The sequence below is a fragment of the Synchiropus splendidus genome, chromosome 3, assembly GCF_027744825.2.
Source record: "Synchiropus splendidus isolate RoL2022-P1 chromosome 3, RoL_Sspl_1.0, whole genome shotgun sequence".
In the NCBI taxonomy this organism is placed as follows: domain Eukaryota; kingdom Metazoa; phylum Chordata; class Actinopteri; order Syngnathiformes; family Callionymidae; genus Synchiropus; species Synchiropus splendidus.
Genome location: NC_071336.1, coordinates 32,064,970 through 32,083,788, shown reverse-complemented (window position 1 = coordinate 32,083,788; position 18,819 = coordinate 32,064,970). Strand labels below are relative to the sequence as shown.

General features: G+C 44.4%; 1 protein-coding gene across 1 annotated transcript in view; it reads right to left on the bottom strand.

Annotated features, from left to right (window-relative positions):
- Positions 1 to 17,979, bottom strand: part of tmtopsb (teleost multiple tissue opsin b) — a 36,085-nt gene extending 18,106 nt beyond the window's left edge. Inside the window, exons 1-2 of the mRNA XM_053861068.1 lie at positions 17,608 to 17,979; positions 4,020 to 4,348 (exon numbers count right to left, since the gene is read on the bottom strand). Coding sequence (XP_053717043.1) covers positions 4,020 to 4,348; positions 17,608 to 17,962 — 684 coding nt within the window. The 5' untranslated portion in view covers positions 17,963 to 17,979. The remainder of the gene's footprint in view (positions 1 to 4,019; positions 4,349 to 17,607) is intronic.
- Positions 17,980 to 18,819: the final 840 nt, after the last annotated feature.

Genomic DNA, 18,819 nt, shown 5'->3' with positions numbered 1-18,819 from the left:
TTTCGCCTGAAACCACAGAAGCCTTCCAACAAAGGATTCCTCCAATAAGAACCGCGTAAAGAGAGCAAGCTATTAAAAATCAATGATAAGCAACGATATGCAAACACGTTCTTGTGTCACCAGTCATGAACATAACTAGTGCTGAGACGGCAGTTTCTCACCAGCCTCATCGTGGGTTTAATGAAGGGACGCGGAAGCCGCACAGTCTTCCCCTGGATGTACGCGGCGAGAAGCTTACAGCACATCGCTAATCCGCATTAGCACATTTAACAGCAGCAAAAGCAGAACAGGCTTCTGAAGTGAACGGCAGCGATGTTGAGTGAATTAGAAAGTCGTCGACATAATGTGTTCTTGGTTTTTAATCATATTCCGTGGTTTCAATGCAAAGAGATTTTTGCGAACTTTTCTGACAAACTTCTGAGACGGTCTTCTTGGTGTGTTGCACCCAAGGACCCAATCAGAGTTCATCAAGGGGGAAGACGTTTAAGAGGGAAAGTGACAGCAAAAGTATGGCGGACAGGGTTTTGGATTTTTGAAACTGTTGCAGTGCGCCATGATCGTAGCGGAAAAACCTAGTGGAGTGCAGATGTTTGTCAAGCTACTTGTGAAGACTAACTACTGAAAATCGGAGCCCGAGGGGAACCGTGGCTACGCCATGCAACTGTAACTGTCCCTTATTTGTGTTTATTTATCGACGAGACTGATGAGAAATGGATCCCAGGGATTCCGTGTACTCAAGTCCAAGTGGCAACCAACTAGCAACAACCAACAACCAGACGTATTTCGCACTGAAAACGTTTTTTCCAACATTTTTTTCAAGCGGTCCGTTACATGTCTATGGAGCTAAGAGGCACTTCCATTGCCAAAATGCAGACGTTTATTTCAGACCAGCGGTTCGGACAGACAACCTCGCAGAAATCCGACATATTTAGCACTGGAAGCGTTGGGTTTTTTTTAACATCCAACGCTCACCTCTCTATGTAATAGTGGTGAAACAAATACTTGAGTAATTCCAGTACTGAACAGCAAAAATAATAATTGAGGATTTATAATAACGTCAGTCCACACGCTCTGCTTTTAAGGCACAACACGCTCACTTCACCCACACAAAACCAGGAGCCGTCCAGACTGGAGAGGCGAGGACATACGCAGAAGTCTGTAGTAAGTGACATGTCATATTTGCAATCTCACTAACAATATTTTTTATTCAATGACTGAGTTAATCAATAACATTTTCTGTGGAATATTCGACGGCCATGTTATTTGACTACAGCAGCATCACTCTGCAGGCGCAGCGAAGAGCCACTTGCCGACATGAAGGGGATGTTTTACCATGGCATCGCCTGCAGCCAAAGCTCTCAGTGAGTGTCGGTCCCTGTTAAGTCCCTATTTGTATCTGAGTGCCAAAGCTCTGAGCTACAAATAGGGACTTAAAGAATGCAACAAAGGGCAGCGCATTAAACCCTGGGGGGAAATAAAATCGATCCACCTATGTGTCGATACTGAATCCACTCTTCAAAATCAATATTATTAACTGGTTTTCACATTGCACATTCACATTTTGATGGGCAGCTATGACGTGATCTTTCTGGAATGTTTGCGGAAACAGACTAAGAATTCAACCGGATATGAAACGTATTGTTTTAGACTGACTGATGTGTGATGTGCAGGGTTCACCTCAGCGCTTCATAGCCGAGGTCGAGTTGGTGACGTCTCTCGAAGGTATCACGAGTAGGTTCAGCAACATCCTCAGCACGGCATCTACAGCCAAATGTCCATGGAAAACTCCATGCTGGAGGCACCTTGTAGATGCCTCCATGGTTCAGCTGCTCTGGTAACAACGATGAAGCTGCTGTGGTGGGGTTCCAACCAGATTCTGCCGCATCTGAGCAAAGGCCTCTATATGACGCAGGCTTGCAATCACTGAAACAATTTAACCCCAGAATTTTGCTGACAGAAGGCGTGCAGCTTGTAAACATACATAATGGCTTGGTGTATTTATGAACAAAAATACTCTTGATGTTTTATAGGAAACTATCACTTGTTTATCATTACAAGAAGTGCACAATTCAACTTCAACAAGTTTTCACATAAGGAAAATAAAGACTTTAAAATCACAATAATATTGTAAATCCTACTTAATCTTGTTCAGCTAGCGAGGACTCGACTCCAGAGTGTGCTCCATCTAGTGGTGGAAGTGTGAGCTGCAGATGAACGCACAAGCTCCACAGATGAAGTATGTTGTCCAGACTCCAGCATCACATTTCTCTGGAGGTTGCTAGCTCATCATTTACGGCGGTGCTACGTTCCTCACCAGACTTCCACATACAACAGAAAACATCAAGCGACCCCGGACTGAATGAGTCCCCATGACCAACACGACTGGACCACCTGACCGCCTCACTCCAGCGTGTCGGAACATTTGAACCCAGCTTTTCTTGGTCAAAATAAAGACGAGACTCTCCTCCAAACTCCTCCCTCAAATCCCTCACTCCAGTTTAACCTTTACAAAAGCTGTTTTGCTGCAGAATTCCCTTCTGGGAGAACGTGAGGGGAGCAGAAGAAAAGAGCTTGTCACAAAAAAATCTGCGAGTCACCAGAGCGGAACAAACGCTCACAATCGTGTCGGACTTCTTTTTCCTCACAGACATCAAGGCACTTCAGGGAGAAAGTACAGCAAGTGTTTCCCTGAGTTCAGAGCAGTGGAAACCGGGTTTCATGGATCGCTCTTCACAGAGCGCTGACATCAGCAGTCTGTCAGCAGACGGTGTGTGTTTCTCAGTGTTTCTTTTGATGAACACCAGCTCCAGTGCTCTGCTCTCACAGCCAGCCGACAAGTGTTGGGAAATGTTCTTTAACTTAAAAAAAAACTTGGATAAAATCATGGGAATTCAATGGAGGAAGCACACGTCCCACTGCTTCATGTCCTCCTCCATCGTGAACCTCACTGGTTGTCAACCCCCTCTCCATCTCCAACTCGGTCTCTCCTCTCCACAAACCATCTGTCCTCCCTAACGCTGTCTCCAGACTTCTCCACACGTCCCTCTGGTAACAACGAGGACCTCAGTACCTTCATCTCTGACTCTTCTGGCTCTGACTCGGGTCTCCCGAAACACACATCATGGCTGTGACGTCTACTGACCTATGAAGCTTCTCCTTCACTCCTTACTGCAGCTCCGACATCACAGTCGTCCCCACCCTGCCTGCACTCTCTTCTTCACCTTGGACCATTATAATATTATTCTATTATGAAGAAATGAAGAAATAAATAATGATGAGAAAACAACAGGATTAACAGGTGAATAGTGGCAATGAAAATAAAATTCTGTTTCTTAAATGTTATGTTGTAGTTATCTCCAAAACTAAGTGAAATTGAATAAATGAATATTATTTATTATTCAGGAAAAAAAAATTCCCAGTCAGAGACAAATAGTTTTTAGGAACTATTTAAATAAAATCTTCACATTTTAGTGAAAAGAAGAGTGTGTATCAATAATAATAATAATAATAATAATAACAATAATAATAATAATAATAATAATTGTTTAGGCGATTTTGAAAAACATGGCTAATTCTCAAAAAATAAAACAAATAAAAAACTATAAATTAATAAATTAAGAGAAATATTCAGAAAAAAATAAACAAGAAAAAGCACACAAACAATTAACCTTGATTCTGTGAGAAATATTTTTAAAAATGATAAAAGTCAATTATCAGACAATTAAAATAATGAGATGGAAGGAAAAAATGTCTGATGATGAGGCTTCAGACGACTATTCGCGTTCATGTTCATTATTGTCGCTCATTCTTCACAAGAGCACTGAGAATTCTACGCTCCAATCACAGCGTAGAAACACTGGCTACCATGGCAACATACGTTCCTTCTTCTAGACGATTTCATGATGCAACACACAAGCTATGGTCGGAGGTTTTGCACTGAGCTCAGGTCCTGAGGTCGCTGTGATCCCGTGCCAGAGCCCTGAGGGCCACAGAGCGGGGTGAGGCGTGTGGGTCCAGACCTGTCTCATGGCCAGCAGCAGCTTGCCGTAGGAGCCCAGGATGACCAGGAAGGGCAGCAGCAGGCAGAAGGCGAAGAGGCAGACGATGTAGGAGACGTTGTTGGGCGTCTGCGTCCTCCAGTCCACCGAGCAGGTGGTGCCGGGACCCTCGGGCCCGTACCTGCTCCAGCCCAGCAGCGGCGGGACCGTCCACACGGCCGAGTAGAGCCAGGAGAAGCCGATCCCCAGCAGAGCCGGCCGGAAGTTCCTGTTGTCGGCCAGAGTGGGCGCCATCATGGTGCAGTAGCGCTCGTACGACAGGACGGCCAGAGAGACCAGCGAGACGATACCTGAGGAGCCAGAAGGACACAGCTGGTCTTAACATCTCCTGAAGTCTTGTTCCTTTTGGACATTTTATTTTGGATGTTTTCCAAGTTGCTGTTGTCACTGTGTTGAGACCAGTTGGTGCTTGATGAGACTAAAGACAGTGGGATGAAGATGATGTCATGTCCCTCCACAGCGCCACCCGACTCAGAAGTGGACCTAATCGATCGGCGCAGTGTTGACGCTCTCTGCATCAGGAGAAAAAACAACCCCTGTTGCCGCTGATGTGAAGGAGACGCCATCAACTGGGCAATGAAGGAGCAATTATGAAGGCTGTTCCATCAGGGTCAAGAGGAAGGTGAGAGCTGGTGGGTCTGGAGGGGACGCTCACGCCGCTCTGCTGCGCTGGAGACCACTTGGACTTTCACACTGCCTCCATGGTGGAGCTCGGAAAAACTACAATGTATACAGTCTTACTGTAAACACTACAATAGACTGAAAGGTGCTGTCATTTTCATTCAAAGGAAGCTGCTAAAAACATGTTTTCTTCATTTATTTGGAATTATTTTCTATGCTTTTCCCCTTAAAAGCAAGGATTCAAATGAAATAAAATAAAATAAATAATAAGAAGAAGAAGAAGAATACACAAGTGTTTATTCATGATTGTTTCACTGACATGTTTTTAAATCTAAACAAATAAATATAATTTAAAAATTATACCTTTCAAATGGAAAAATGGAAAAATGCTCGACAGCAATTTAATTGTTAAATAAATGATGGAGCTAAATAATATAATATAATATACAATTTCTAAAGTATATAAATGTATAACGTAAATGAATTATAAATATTATAATATAATTTTAATTTGTATGCTATTTTGTATGCCATTTATGTAATTTATTATCACTATTTATTAAATAAATTAACTATACAAAAAATAATATAAAAAAAAAGTTCATCTTGATAAAGAGTAAATTAACTTAACCCGACCGTTTTCTTTTTTATTTTCAAACATATTTTTGCGTCTTTAAACTAAAGATCTCATTTTGTTTGTAAAATATTTTTCATTTAAGTTGCTAAGTTTGTTCGCATCTTCCAAATCAATGAAAATGTAGAATAATAAAGATAGAATTTAAATATAAAAATCATATTTTATTTTATATTTTATTATTCTGCTCATATAGAAGAGAAATAAAGACAGAAAATGACGTGTCTGAGCCTCCGCTTCTGCTGAAAGATAAAAGCAGCTCAATGGGAAGACGGAATAAACGCGGACGTTATTAAAGGCATCATTCAAGATATTGACGCTGCAGGCAAAACAACAATTTTAATTTGTTTGCGTGAAGGCTGTTTGCTTAATTGAGACGCAGCCAGCTCGGGGACGTCGCCATTTTAATTAGTCTAAAGCCGAGTGTGTTTGCTCTGAAAGAGCTGTCGATCAGCGGGAAACAAAAACAAACAGCTGCCAGTACGTGGAGACGGCCAGTTGTGTTGGGCAGTTAGCTTGAGTTAGCGCATTAGCACATGTAGGGAGCGGTTCAGGAGGGTATAAAGTTTTATATATATATATATCTCCGTCAATGATAGCTTCCTCTGCTAGCCTCAGTGCAGAGCACGACTGCTGACATGCTAGGCTAACTGATGCTACTTCGCGACGCAAACTTCATGTATTCTACTAGCAAAAATCTACAAGACAAAAAGTACAATGGTGAGGAGGTTTTAAAAAAATGTGTCTAGTAAACTCGGTAGTGTAATAGACGCAGGGATTACAAATGTATATATAATTATGTATTACATAATTCATATTTTGTTTGTCAAAAAAGTGAAGAATTTCTGTTTGTTTTAAATAAATCTGACAATAGCTGAATTAAGAAGATGTTTTTTAGATACATGGATACATTCAGGTAAATATTAAAATGCAATACTTCCATCAATCTTCACTGAACGTGACTGAATGTGAATAAATAAATATTCAGAAAGCCACTTCAGGACCTATTTTCATGAGCTCATTTGGCTATACTTTCTTTTCTTTCACTTCCGGCCTCCACAGCACGACCTGGCGTCGGTGTCGCTCTGTTAAGGGTCAATTCTTGTGGACACGGCTCTTAAGCGGTGGAACTGAGTCATGCTCAAAGACCCGGTGGTGAACTCTGAGTCAGCACTGGAGCAAGCCAGTCGTGACCGTCACCAGGACTCTCACCTTTTTCTGGCCCCTGTCTTCGCTCCTCATCTCATGTTTGCAGGTCAACACAGCTCTGTGTAATCCTCAAGATCTGTGCTCCACATGGTTGGAGTCACCACCAGGTCTCACGTATTGCATCCTGGTCATTGTGTAGTGAAAAACCTCCCTGAACCAAAGCAAACAGCTGCTTTTGTTTGCTTTTGTTCAGGGAGGATTCCTCCATGTTTGTTGTTGTTGTTCTCATCCTAGCTGCCACGTGTCTTGTGCATCAGTGGGATCAGTGGACTCCTGCACTGACAAAAGTTCCCTGTTGTCTGGAGAGCAAACTGTCCAATTAAATTACATTAAATATTTAAACAATTTTTTGTTGGAATTAATTAATCGTAACTCACTTCTTAAAGTTCCACCACTAATATATATATATATATATATATATATATATAAACACTTCCATTGTTTTGAAAATCTATTTTCTAGAAATCGCTTCTATCTTCTTCCTCTTCACTTGAATTCCATTTTGAACTAAACTGTTTCCATGTCGGTTTAACTTTAAGTTTGAGTTGAGTTTTTTTTTTAATGAACTCTTATTTTGAAAATCTCTTAACAACAGTGGGAAGAGATCAGCGGAGGTCATGTGGACGTGTGTGTCTGACGCTCGCCTCTGACACGAGGCTGAGCCTCATCAATCTTATCATTGATTCAGGACGTCCCAGGCTCTGAGTCTGATAAGCATCGCCATCGACCGGCTTGACCTGGTTCCTGCAGACGCCGCGCCCCTCCAGCGGAAACACCTGCTTATACACCAAGCCCTTCATGTGATGGCAAAACCTCAGGCTTATCGCCTCGCCGTCCTGGGGCTGAAAACAAACTCTCTCTTGTGTTTTGCGCTCCCCGGTCCCCGGAGACCTCTGGAGCCAGGGGACATCCGGCGATGCGGTGCCCTATATCTGGCTCTCTGCTTTCACATCACTACTCCGCTGTTGACTCTCAAGTGCGCGAGACCTTCACAAGGCCGCCAGATTACCAAGCCATGATGAGAGGGATCCGGAGGTCGTACTTCAGGACTGTGACTACATGCCCAGAGTCCCACAGCTGCCCAGCTTCCCACATTACAGGCTGCAATGACTGCATCGAATGACTGAGCGACGTGACCCAGGGTGGTGACCTCATCGATAGCCTCCTTTAACTAGTAAAAAGATCCACCATCAACGTGTTCAGCCACCACAGAGACAGTTTATGTAAACTGATGCAAGGATGCAGGACATGCCATCCTGGCTTGGTGTCAGGGAACAGACTGGAGAAAAGCTGAGATCCAGGATCAGGAATCCCGGTCCGATAACAAACATGTCTGACTGGACACGAGAGGTCGGTGAAGCGTCCTCCCTCGCTGCTCCTGTGGAACGGTGCTGGGACCAGGTGCAATGGGACACGCCTCCATTCAGGAGATCCACTCCAGCGTTTGCAGCCTGTAGGCGACACAAAACTCTTCTTCTGTAGCGGTACACTATGGGTCAAAAATTGGATAGCTGGGATTCAGAATTGCTTTAAAATGTCCCAAAAAAGATAAAAAAAGATAACAATAACAGCCACCATTTTTTTTAAACTAAGATGGCAGTGAAGGAGGTTCAGTAAACGCTAGAGTTTGCCATCATTTTGGGTTTTAAGACCTGGAAACACAGGGCTGGATGCGACGCACATAATGTGAAAGCGTAGAAAAGCACTTTGGCGACACATGAAATCCGCCGGCTCGACTGGCGAGGCATCGACCGGACACAGATCAGTCACCCGCGTACAGCGACATTAAAGGCACTTTCTTTCCTCTGAACTGAAAAGGCAACATGTTTTACTGAACACTTTTCAAACAAAGACTCAATTCTGTTTTTCATATTCACATTCAATTCCATAGAAGCATAGGATACGTATCTCAGACAAATAAATAAATAAAAAAATATGTGGGAAAAGACATTTTACATGAAATGGATTGAAATTCGATTTTAAAATGAATTTGAAAATGTTATGGCGATACTTTCATTCACACTTATATCTTACTGCTTATATCTTCTTTAGACTTTATTTTGAAAATAAAAGATAAAATTTATTTCATGAAATGTTGACATTGTTTTAAGATATTATTTTTATTCAGCATTATATTCATGACGTACAATTTTATAAATTGTGATTTTTTTTCTCTTGTAAATTTGATGAATATGACTTGTACCTGGTTCTGGTGCTGGTTGGACGATACAATGACAAATATCTTTGCGATGATCACATGGTTTCATGTCATTTCACAGGGTTTTGTTTTGTTTACGTGTAAGTAGATTAAATATGGTTATTGAGCACAAATGAAATCAAGAGTCAAGAATCAGTTCTATGACTTAAATGGGCCCCGGGGCCATTTGTTCTGGGAAAGGTGGGCCCCAAGACCAAAATGGTCGAGGACCCTTGCATTAGAGGGTTTTGCAAATACTCAGAGAACTGGAGTTACATCCAGGTAACTAGTATTTCCATGGGCTGCGTTGCTTCAGAGCCCATAATGAATGGTTGGTTTTTATGTGAATGCAACTGTGTCGTTAAAGGTAAGGCTCTAGTAACCAAGGAGATTTGCCCTGTAACCAGGTCACATGAGGGGCGGCTACAGGATCACTCACTATTTCCACGAGGAAACTAGAGTGCCTCACCACGATGTAAAATGAGTCACATCAAATCGGCGCCGTCAGATTGCAAACAGCAGTTATATCATCTGATCCAAGTCTATAGGACTCGTGTCCATTCGATTTAGAATGGTCGTCGAGGTCCACACAAAGAATCATTTGAGACGAAGCCATGACATAATATTCCCCACTTCAAGGCAGTAATGGCTCCCATTAGACTCACAAAGGCCATCTTCATCCCGACGTGGTCGACGTCTGAGCGCAGGCTGGAGGCAGCTCCGATCATAAGACGACACTTTCAGGGAGTAAACTGAGGCTGGACAGCCACGTTTCAGCCAACGTCGCCAATTATTTGAAACCATTTCTCTCTCTCTCCCTGGTTTAAATGTCACACAGGCACGTCGCGCAGCGCGCCTGGCCGCAGCATTCTTCCAGGTATTATCCTTAAACCCTGGGAGGGAGCGGAAGCTCCGGCCCGGGAGATGGAAATCTCCTCGGTGGCTTCATATAAAAGAGCTAATTCCTGTGAGAGGGTCCTGATGAGGCCGGATCACCGCATGCCCAGCTCACGCTACACTCGCTCTGTTATCCGGAGTTTCACCGCTGCCACATTAGTCTGGTGTTTTCGTCACAGTTCCGTTCCGAACAAACCAGTGTCAGCAGAGGACAGAAGTGCTTCGCTGGACCAAACACTGCCGCGTGTTCACTCCTCATGTACAGAACAAAGCTGTTTTACAGGGTTTAAGGAGAGTGGCTGAGGGAAACCAGAGCAACCTGGCATCTCTGACCGGGGAAAACCTGTTTCCTTTGTGCCTATAAAAGGAGGATTTTTACTTAAAAAGTCCCAGGAAAATATATTGAAACAACATCAAACAACAAGCTCTTATAATACTCAACAAGGCTAACTTTTACTTTCCGACACTGCCTTCCTGCCAAGCTCTCGCACCAGGCGGCAGACCAATAGAATGATATTGGATTTTTCAGTGCAACGTGATCATAGTTTGATGCTTTTATTTTCTTACTGCTCTACTTCCTCCCTCGCTCGACCTGAATATATGTGGTAAAAATAGAAGCCTAGCGCGTCAGCCACAGAGGGCAGCTGAGACGGATCGAAAGTTGCCATCCACCCCTTCGTATTCGGAATGAAACACAACATGGCCGACGATGCAACTGTGTCTTTAAATGTAAGGCTCTGGTAACCAAGGAGATTTTCCCTGTAACCAGGTCGCATGAGGGGCGGCGTGTCTCCATCACATGTGGACACACACTTCCGGATCACTCACTATTTCAACTGTTAATTTCAAAGGGTGGGAGGAAACCAGAGTGCCTCACTACGATGTAAATGGTTCACATCAAATCAGTGCCTTCTTATTGGGAATGAAACACAATATGGCCGACAATTCTCAAAAACGTTGTCATGCTTGGATTCCAACTTCTTGCTATGGATAGAGGTTTTGTGGCTAAACAATGACTAGACCGGAATTCACCTCAGGACCGGATATCCGAGACGCAGAGAGAGATGCTCTTTGATGATGTCATCTCATGGCGCACCCTCCTCTCAGTAATTGTAAAATAATAACAAGTGGAAACGGACATGAAGTCACATTTTCTTTTTGCGCATTTCCGCTAAAAACGTCAAAACACTGGCGACATAACTATAGGTGCTGAGTCAGCGGAATTACGCTGCCGAGACACATCCTGTGGAAACGCGCTCACCGCCACGTGGCCATTCTCACAAGCACCGGTCAACACTATGATTCGCCAGCCTCCGGAATATGCTGACATGAAGTGGACACTCTGAATGACAGGAGCAGGAAGGGAAACTGCAGGCAGGTGTAAAGATGGCGGCCAAGACTGGAGCTGAAGGTGACGTACAGTAACTACCAAGCTAAGTGAGCGTCTCAGAAGAATGCTACGCTGATCTCTGCTCACTTGAAGGCAGTTATGAGTCATGACTGAAGACCCCCCAGTGTACTTTTTACCTTGGAGGCAGGGGAAGGAGGGGTACGTCGCGACACCCATGACCCAAACCGTGACACTAATGTGATATTGTCGAGTGGATGAACTGCATGTGTGTTCGGGGAGTGTGTTCCCAGGTTGGTCGACCAAACTCAGGGTCTTGTCGTAGGTGTTGAAGGATCAGGGTTTCAGCAGGAGGAGCGTCTAGACGGCGACCTGGGGTCGTCTCTTGCCAAAAATGGGATGCCCCACTTTTTGGGGAGGATGGCTTGACAACGCTCTGTTTTCCCTCCACAGTCTTCTCAAACATTCCAAGCGCTTGTTTCGTCACCACCTCGTTCTCTTTCCGACCGTTTCGCTTTGTATCTAGTGAGTTGCCAGTCACATGGTCAAATTTCAGTGACACGACATTGGCGACCACTGCTGGTCGCGATGTAGCTGGAGGACCAGGGGTTGTGTGTAGATCAGACCAGGGCAAACTGTGGCCCCTGGGCCATATGTGGCCCCTTTGGCTATATTATTGTGGCCCTCATGGGGTCAGAGTCACTTTCTCTGGCTTTTCTTCTTTTTAGCCATCACTGGTTCAACCATAAATATAACTTTTTTAAGACTAAATTTGAGCAATGTTTGGTCCATTGTATTATTATGAATTAATGGCCCCTCACAACACTCAAAAGTCTAAACTGTGGCCCTTTTGGCGTAAATTTTAGTTTTACACCTTGTCTACATTATAGTAAATTTTCTTCAGTTTTCTTAGTCTTGTGTCTTTTTAGCCATCACAGGTTCAACTGTAAATATGTTTTAACCATGTGCTTTTAAGAGTAAAGTTTAAAGACTAGTTCTACTGTAAATATAACATGTTCTTTTTTTAAGACTAAATTTGAGCAATGTTTGGTCCATTGTATTATTATGAATTAATGGCCCCTCACAACACTCAAAAGTCTAAACTGTGGCCCTTTTGGCGTAAATTTTAGTTTTACACCTTGTCTACATTATAGTAAATTTTCTTCAGTTTTCTTAGTCTTGTGTCTTTTTAGCCATCACTGGTTCAACTGTAAATATGTTTTAACCATGTGCGTTTAAGAGTAAAGTTTAAAGACTAGTTCTACTGTAAATATAACATGTTCTTTTTTTAAGACTACATTTGACAAATGTTTTGGTTATATTATGATTTACATTGAAAATACCTCTAGAGTGAGATTTATGGCATATTTACAGTTATAAATAAATAATAAATATCCGTACTCAATGCTCGCATATTGACTGAACTGTACAGAATGTCTCGTAAACTATAAGCCGCCACTTTTCACTTGCGGTCTGAAGCCCTCAACACAGCTAATACATGGGGTTTTTTGGGCAAATGAGCTTCATGCTTCCAAAATATTGAGCCACATCACACAAAAACAGCGAAATCACAGCTGTTATTTATCTTAAAGCGCTCAAAATGTGCCATTTTAGAAGTCATCCTCTCGTAGCTTTAAGCCAGGTACACTGGAATCGGTGACCTTTTTACAGCGTGGCCAGCACCTTATAGATGTAGGAAGAAAAGCTATTTTCCTTGTCAAGTTTTGTATTTAATTGAAGGTATTTATGGTGAGTGTTTAAAAGGCATTTTTTTAAACAATACATATCTGGGTTTATGGCATATTTACACTTCTAAATATCCATACTTGCATTTCATCGTTTTAGCTCCACTTTGTCCTTGTTATAGAGGGTGTATTTTGGATTTTGCCCATCGTGTTTCGTGCTCATCGTCTTCATTGTTTTGGCGCGATGGCCCCTCACAACACTCAAAAGTACTGCCGCCCTTCCAGACATGAAGGTCTAGAGTCTGATCCATCCCACAGTACACATCCACACACAGTGAAAACTAGCGATGCCATGTTGGGTACCCAAAGAAATAAATGCAGACCCGGCTGCCATGTTCTGCTCCCTGCTCTCCTCCTACTCCCTGCTCCTCCAAATGGGTCCCGACAAGCCCACGCCGCAGACCCGGTCTTTGACCCGGCTGGTCGGATCATGCTCATCCTTGCTCTCCTTCTGCCTGGTCTCCCTTCGTCCACAGGCTGGTTCCACATCGAGGCTACTCACGTGAGGAGAGTCTGAACAGAAACCCTGCCACCTCTGGACCCAATAAACTGAATGTACAACAGAGGAGTCAGGGTTTCATGCTGCAGGGAAGGTGGAAGCGAAGGTCCACGCTCAGCTTGAGACCAGTTATTAAACAAGCAACTATAGTTCAAGGGTCTGGGTCACTCAGACAGGGTCAGACATGGACGGGTCAAATTTACCATGACTCCAGTGAGTGAACCGCTCGACTCAAACGACTCACTGAATCGAGAGACTCGAGTCCAACCATCCCTCTGGGAGTCTCAGTTCTCTTTGGTCCCACTGGGGCAGAGCATGTGAAATGCATGAGCCACTGACGTCGGGGCGCAACGGCAGGCAGCGCCGCTTCACAAACGGCCGAGTCGGCTCATCGAGTTATTGACTCTGGAGATAATGAGCCCGAGTACCTGACCCAGGGACATTTACATAGGGAGTCCAGGAGTGATCGGGATTTAAAGACTCCTTCATCGTAACATGTCGATCAACTGAGCAATGAAGGAGGGGCAGGACGGAGGAGTCTGTACAGCAAAGTTCAAAGGTCACTGGTGCTTCTTCACACTGGACAAACCTTTAACAACACTGCATCTTCGGCCTCCTTTGTGTTTCATTTTCATGAAGTGTATGAGAGAAGCACTTTTGATACACAGCAACGTTCAGAAGTCTGGAAGTAGCTATGACCTTTGAACGTGTTTGTGCTCCAGCTGCCATCCTCACCTCATACTTTGCTTGATTTACAGAGTTGTTTGATACTTGTTTGTGTGTATTTTTGAATAATGAAATGTTAGTGATCTTGTTTCGAGCATTGACTGAGCTGTACAGAATGTCATGAATTCTAGAGACTATTGGATATTAATATTGGAATTATATAATATATGGCGTTTTATGGGCAAACAAGCTTCATGCTGCCAAAATATTGGGCCACATCACCTAAAAACAGTGAAATCACAGCTTATTTTTTATGTTAAAGCGCTCCAAATGTGCCATTTTAGAAGTCATCCTCTCATAGCTTTAAGCCAGGTACAGTGGAATCTGTGACCTTTTTATGGCGTGGACAGCACCTTATGGAGGTAGGAAGAAAAGCTATTTTCCTTGTTAAGTTTGGTTTTTAATTTAAGGTATTTATGGTTTAAAAGGTATTTTTTAAAAACAATACATTCATATCAATAAGAAGATAAAGGTCATGAATGACTCCAGCCTGGAAAAAGAGGTCGCTTGTTCATCAGGTAAAACCTGTTTGACAATAATTCTTCAAATCCGAGCAAATACAGTGTAAAATAAAATGTGTAAAAAGAAAAATCAGATTTAGAGGTAAATAAGTAACATGTTATTCAAATGTATACAAGGTAACTAGTATATTACTACAATAGAATAATAATACTAACTAAAAAAATACAAATAAATAATAATAATACAGATATCCAACAAAAACAGTGACAAACAGTGAGTCTTCATCTGCACATCTAGAGCAGCTACTTCCAATCGTCACATCCATAACATAAACCTCTCCAAATATTCTGGAAAATTCCAATGAAAATAAATGTTTTTTAAAACAGAATCATCAACAGCATGTGCCTGTCAACTCAAACTCCCTCAGCTACAATCGCAGCAGGGCAGACATCCTGTAGAGAATGTGTGATTTCCCTGCTACTGGCTTCAAGACGGCCCTCGAGACGCGGCTAAACAGAAGCCAGATATCTCTGTTTCTCTGAGGCTGTTACAGGGGTTTAACAAGGAGAATGCGTAACTGCCTTCTGCGCTAAAGTGTCACAAATGGACACTTCAGTTCTCCGTCTTCAGATTATCTGAAGCCACTCATCCTTATCTGTCATTTTCCCATGTATTCAAATTAGAATTCGATCCAGGAGGACTGAGCGTTCTCCAGTGAAGTCTCAGCGTCAGTCGTGGTGTTCACTTCCTCACCAGCGTCTGAGGAGCACAGCACGACCGCGCTCAAACATGCTCAAACAGGCGCGTCACATTACTGGAGGAACGGCGGGAGAATCAATGCTGCAGTGATGACCTGGACACAGGCCAGATCATGGTCATGCCTCATGAAATGAAAAGAAAATAACTCGATGCGGCTGTTATGAAAGGACAAGACTGCAATTTTGCGTTTTATTCCTTCATTTCCTGCTGCTGTGCTCAGTAAGCGGGAGCTCAGGGGAGCATGTCACCAGTACAAGGGGCAAGAGATCAGGGGAGACCCAGGACCGTCCGTCGCCAGCGGCACAGCTACGTGGTGGTCAGTGGCGGAGCTACGTGGTGGCCACGCCCACACCCACCCGGGCGACCAGGCTCTGCGGGTCAACAGAGGGGACCCTTCGTGCAGCGCACTCTTTAGAATGGCCGTTCAAATGATGCATGTTTCATCCATGTTACTGTAAATACAGACCTACAATGCTCATTTTGCATTTCATATTGTTCCCTTGTTTGCGGTGAAAGGTTCGCAGGTTGCATATGGACCTTTGACCTCTTCAACCTGACAGTGGGAGGAGCACGAGACGGCGTAGAAACTCTCAGCCTGATTATGTTTCATCTTGTTTCTGTATACGGAGGTTTGAAGGATGAGACTATTACTCAGTGCCTTTGGCTGCTGACACGAGGTGATGTCTCAACGGGAGTGTACATCAAAGGCTGCCAGAAAGGCTGAGAAAACTCATATAACAGTCATTACAGTAGGAGCCGGGTCTTGTGCAGGAGCACCGCTCAAGCACAAACTCACCAGCAGACAGGGAGCATGAGCACTGAAGAGCTGACGTAACACAGAACAGATGATATTAAAGGAGGAATAGCCGATGGATGCTCCAATGTTTGGGATCTGTGTCACCATATTTCATGTTACGTGCTTGGAAAATGACATTAGAAGGATTAAACACAATACAACAGTCGAGATCAAGTTTCTATTAAAGTTGTAAAGGTTTATTTAAAAAGAGAGCTGAGCCAAAAGGCAAAGGTCTCCATTTACTGATCGCTTTTGGTGCTGACCCTCACCTATGGTCATGAGCTGTGGGTCATGAGGGAGAGAAACAAAACTGAAAAGGAGTCTCCTTTGATGGGTGGCAGGCATCTCCTTTAGAGGTGAGGAGCTCTGTCACTCGGGAGAGGCTCAGAGTAGAGCCACTACTTTATAAGGAGTCAGATGAGTAGGCTTGGGCATCTCATGAGGACGCCCCCTGGAGGCCTCACTTTGGAGGTGTTTCAAGAAGCTGGGAGGAGACCAAGGGGTCGACCCGGGACCAGGTGGAGGGGTCATATCTCTTCACTGGCCTCTCAGGATCCTCCAGTCGGAGCTGGTGGATGTTGCCCAGCAGAAGGGAATTTGGCATGACCTTCTGACGCTGCTGCCCCCGCGACCCGGTGACCGATAAGTGGGTCAGAACAGATGGATGGATAGAGGTTTATTTAAACACAAACTCATTATTTTTTCATAAATATTCAAGTGATACACATGCCAGAGTTTAGTTATACACTCTGCATGAATAAACATGCCAAATACACAGAAGGGAAAACTGACTAGAGACTTTCCTCCAGATATGAGTAACAGCTCTGTTGCAATGCTTGACAAAACTAGTTTCACAGTCAAATCTGCTCCGCCTCATCAGACTCATTTCCACTTCCTTAACCTCTGAGAGTGTCTTATGAACTTCAGGAAAACACGTCGCCTACAGGCGAGTGCCTCAACCCTCATTTGTGCCGGAGAAGCAACGCACAACAACCTCCAACTTCTTGTGCCATCACCCAAGCGCTGCTTGGACGCACCCACTATCAAGAAATGCTATTGATTTCAAATATTTATATATTGATTGATTCAACTTAAGAATAGATTTTATTGTTGTCTATTTGATGGTTCTTTTTTTTTTTACCAATTGCAGTTTCTTGAACTATTTAAATGTTTAAATATTTAAAGAGTGAAAAGTGCGATTAATATTGCAGCCTTGCTATTTATCTTTAACACGCCAGTTATTTGCTAAAAATGCCCCGATGTTGACCTAAAAGTTTTAAAAGAGAGTCTCCGGAGGAGGATGACCTGGCAACAGACCCACATATGAGGACGGAAGTGCGAACTCTGGCGCGTCTGACTGTGACGCAAAAGAAAACATCGGTCCACACATGAAGGCGCATCAGGTCTGCTGTGCAGCAGAAGCAAACATGCATCCAGGTGAAGCACCAGTTGATGGAAGGCGAAGAAGACAACATCAGCCACTGAGATTGAAGAGGAGACCCTGACTTCACTCGTTCTCAACTGACTTGTCTCACTGTTTCACTGAGTTGATCTCATTTCTATGTCATTTCAATACGCAATACGAGGTGCAGTCTATTTGTCTATTAAAGTGCTGATCAGGGATGAAAGAGTAGATGACGGTAGGAAGGTACTGACCCAAACAGGCGTTGATGAAGCCGTACCACACGCAGCCGCTGCGGCCCAACAGCCATCGTCCCTGCGTACTGGCCGCGAAGCTGAACGGGGTTCCGAAGACGCTGACCAGAAGGTCGCTGGCGGAAATACTGACCAGCAGCAGGTTCATGGGAGTCCGCAGAGCCCGGTACCGGCAGAAGAGAGTGACGACCAGCAAGTTACTGAGCAGCCCCACGGTTCCGATGAAGCCCAGACACACGGAGACCACCAGGTGCCCGGTTGCGCTCAGCGTCGGAGGAGCTCCGGAAGCGGATACCGAGCCGCCGCCTGCCTCCGTACAGAACTCGCAGCTGAGGTTCACGCTGGAAACGATCATTCCGGGTCGAGCCGCGAAGTTTGGACCAGCCCGAAGTTTGCACCGCGGGACGGAACCATCCGGCTTCCGCGCGCCGGGGCTGGAGAGCGCGCGCACACACGCGGCGACTCTGGGAGCTTTGGCGACTGGTTTCACCGAGTCCGAGTGGGTCCGCCCTCCTGCGGTCTGGTCCGGAGAGGTGAACCCTTTCCACGCATGCTGCGTCTGAGCTTTTATCACCCGCAGCTCCATGGAGCGCAGCCGCGGGGACAGACGCTCCTGGATCGCTCGCGGACCCTCTCTCTCTCTCTCTCTCTCCTCCTGCGCTCACTTGCGTAACAGCCAACCACTCGCCAGACCGTCGTCGCCAGAGCCGACCCTGGACCCGTTTGGGCCCCGGGCAATGTCTTCATGTCACCCACCCTCATCAAAGTCAAGGGGGTTTCCACCATATCTCGGAGTCTAAATATCATAAATCAGCTGCTAGAAATAGTTTTCTTCAGTTGCTGATGAGTTCTAGTTGGAGGGGTTCACGCATCTCTGGGTCTTGATCACGAGTGATGGGTGTCATGAAACGGTATCGCAGGATGGATGAAACAGTGTCCTAATTTTCACTAGGTGGCGCTCTTTTATATTGAATGAGTCGTTCAAGTCCAAACATTTCACAGCAGACAGCGCCATCTGGTGGCCTCTGAAAATCAGGACACTGTTTCATGAAGCCTCAGCGACCCACCGCTACTGCAGCAGGTTTCTTCAGATGCCCAAGCCACCTCAACTGGCTTCTCTCCATTCTAACTTGAGTCCCTCCCGAATGACTGAATCCTCTATTTCTTAGGGAGGAAACCTGTTCAAGCCCCTTGATCTTGCTCCTGTAAAAG